Below are 2,945 nucleotides of genomic sequence, written 5' to 3' on the forward strand. Positions count from 1 at the left end.
GAATAGTAGGATTGAGCATGACATTCTAATGCTCCACAGCTGAAAGGGTGAGCATGTTGGTGGGACAGGGATCAAAATGCAACTAGCAGATTGCGAGTTGAGTGTCCTAACCACCTGGCCATGCCAGGCCCCTACAATAAGAGGCAAAGCATTGGTTGTTCAGAGTAATATATAATAGACTTCTCAAGAAATTTCATATAGTAATCATACAGTTTATCTAATAATTTATTATATAAATGTTTCCTAATGTAAAGAACGTACATTACTTGATTAACAATACTTAGATCCTGATGAAAGTCATTTGGTGAAACACTGAGCATTTTACAGCAATTTTAACCATTACTTTGTCTATTAAGTATATTTATTTTTTACTCACTAAATATATATCAAAATATCATGTATTCACCTTAATCACAGTAGACTGTAGAGTCTGGAAAAAATACCTTGGTACAGAAAGTGGGACTCTAATAAGTTCTTCACTGATTTTCTTTAGACCATCTATTTCCTGAAAGAGTAAAGTTTTGCATGATTGGCTTAAAAATAAATAAAGGTATTATAAATAATCTAATAATGTTAAATAGTTGTAAAGTTTAATATTAAAAAAATATTTCTATACAGTATGAATAGTTGTATTTCTTACAAATATTACTAATGTATTTAGGTTACACCAGTACAAACATTGTATTGATTGAAGCCATCATTCATGTGTACACATACCCAATCTTCACAGTTTTTATGATAAAAAAGTAGTACAGAGAATCTACATAGAGAAGTGGGTTTTGCAACCAACTGATTGTGTCAACAAGCCAACATCTGCCCTTTGTTAGACGTTCTTCTGCAACATGCTCATGTGTAATGTGTGACAACTGCAACTGAGAAGGTCAAAATGACAAATAGACAGCTTTTTTCATTTCCCATGTGGTCGTCATCATCATCAAGCACTTTCTGACTTCCATTAGTCCTCATGGGTAACACTTCCAAACAAGTAACGAGTTTAAACCAGTTGTAGGCAATTGGATTTGTAGCATCACATCACAACTGCTTTTTACTCAACTTGTATTATGAAGGTCACAAAACAATGGAGGATGTGCATCATATTTCATGAGGAAAATGTCAAGAGACAACATAAGATTGGCCTGCATTCTCAACAACTTTTGTGTATGTTTGTTTGTTATCATCAATTACAGTTGGCCTACAGGGAATAAAATCTCTTTTTTTTTTTCTTTCTTTTTCACTCAGGATATACCATTTACAAAGAATATTATATTTCTAACAATATTATTGTAATATAATATATATTGTCACATAATCAAATCAAGAAACATAAAAACACGTACCTTCCCACCTATAGTTCTGACCTCCGAGTCTTCCCCTAGGGTTCTGATAACACTAACAATCCGTCGATAAGCTTCCTTTACCCTATAGTTTTCTAAACTTTTCTGTGACTGGTCCATGTGAAGCATCTTTACATCGTTTGCCCTGATGAAGAAAAACACTTATACACAGTATAAAGAACAGTTTTGTTTATCTTGCCTTATTTTTCAATAACAAATACAGTACTGGAAGTAATTATGGAAAGGTACAAATAATACACATATATGAATCGCATAAAATAAGTAATTAAAATTAAATGGTCAATTTATTATTAATAAAATGCATTATTACAGAAAATACAAAAGTGAATAAGTTGTATGATGATTGTATTTTGTATCTGCTGTAAACAGAGCAGAACATCTTGTTTTATGCCACCGTAAGTTTATCAACTTATGATTCTGAAATACTATTCCAAATACTTTGTATTACCACATTTCAGTGAAGTTGTTTGGTTGCCAGTTGCTCTTCTCATTTTCCAGATAAGTCCATAGAAACTTAATATTTGTATTGGGAATTTGTGAAGGAAAAAACCAAAGATGTAAGTGTTCTATTAGCTTTTTCCACCTTCCAGGTTCCATTTCACCATATTTGCTGAAAGATAAATTCATGGCTAACAGGTCTTATTCCTTAAGGAATGACATAATAGATAGGAATCAGACTGTACCTGTAAACTGTTAGGGTGCCATCAATTTTATGCATATCTCCAACACTACTGGCTGAGATGCAACCTACTTATAGTCACCTAGCATGTTTCACTGTAGAAGTTGAATGATGACTGTGACACTGTTCTCCTCTCTGCCCATGCACAAACTATTATTGAATTTGGATTCATCTGTAAAGAGCAACTTACTCCTGTTTTGCTCAATATAAGCTTATTGGTTTAGTTATTTTTTCTAAGTAGTTTTTTTTTTCTTTGAGCAGTTACACATTTACTGAAGCCATTTCATAGTAATGTGCATCTTACTTTTCTGGGGGTAACATTCACATCTATTCTTACAGATAGGTTATTGGTAAGATCTCTACTGGATTGTCATGTCTGACATAAAAAACATATTAAGAGTTACTTAATATCAATTTTGAAAAGTTTGAGCTTTCTACCTTGACTGCTTCTATTATCAACAAAACTAGTTTCATGTACCTCTTCAATTTTTATATATCTTTTACTGAAACATGAAATTTTGTCTCATTTTGTTGCATGGAGCAACCTTCACCAGACAAAAATTTGATTTCTACATGTAATGTGGGATTCCCGAGTGCATTGACCACATTACTGTTGGGAATAGTATGAGTGCTTGTACCTTTACAGACATTATGCTGGTGTGGTTCTACCCGACTGGTTAAATAACAGAAAATCACACTATAAACGACCAATGAATGACTACACTCTAGATGTGATTCATTTTTATATGATAGAGGAGGAACAATCCCATAATATTTGCATTTTCTGCTCATTTATTAACTCTTAATAATTATTAGTAATACTTTGTGTATGTGTGTATATATATATATATATATATATATATATATATATATATACTAATACACACAACTAACTAACTATATATTATTTA

General features: G+C 32.1%; 1 protein-coding gene across 1 annotated transcript in view; it reads right to left on the minus strand.

The window, feature by feature from the left end:
- The window catches only part of LOC106467967 (integrator complex subunit 7-like), an 18,857-nt gene that overhangs the window by 5,253 nt on the left and 10,659 nt on the right, over positions 1-2,945 (minus strand). Inside the window, exons 9-10 of the mRNA XM_013928357.2 lie at positions 1,338-1,479; positions 407-505 (exon numbers count right to left, since the gene is read on the minus strand). Of these exons, the coding sequence (XP_013783811.2) occupies positions 407-505; positions 1,338-1,479 (241 nt within the window). The remainder of the gene's footprint in view (positions 1-406; positions 506-1,337; positions 1,480-2,945) is intronic.

The sequence above is a fragment of the Limulus polyphemus genome, unplaced genomic scaffold (genome assembly GCF_000517525.1).
Source record: "Limulus polyphemus unplaced genomic scaffold, Limulus_polyphemus-2.1.2 Scaffold2814, whole genome shotgun sequence".
Classification (NCBI taxonomy): Eukaryota; Metazoa; Arthropoda; class Merostomata; order Xiphosura; family Limulidae; genus Limulus; species Limulus polyphemus.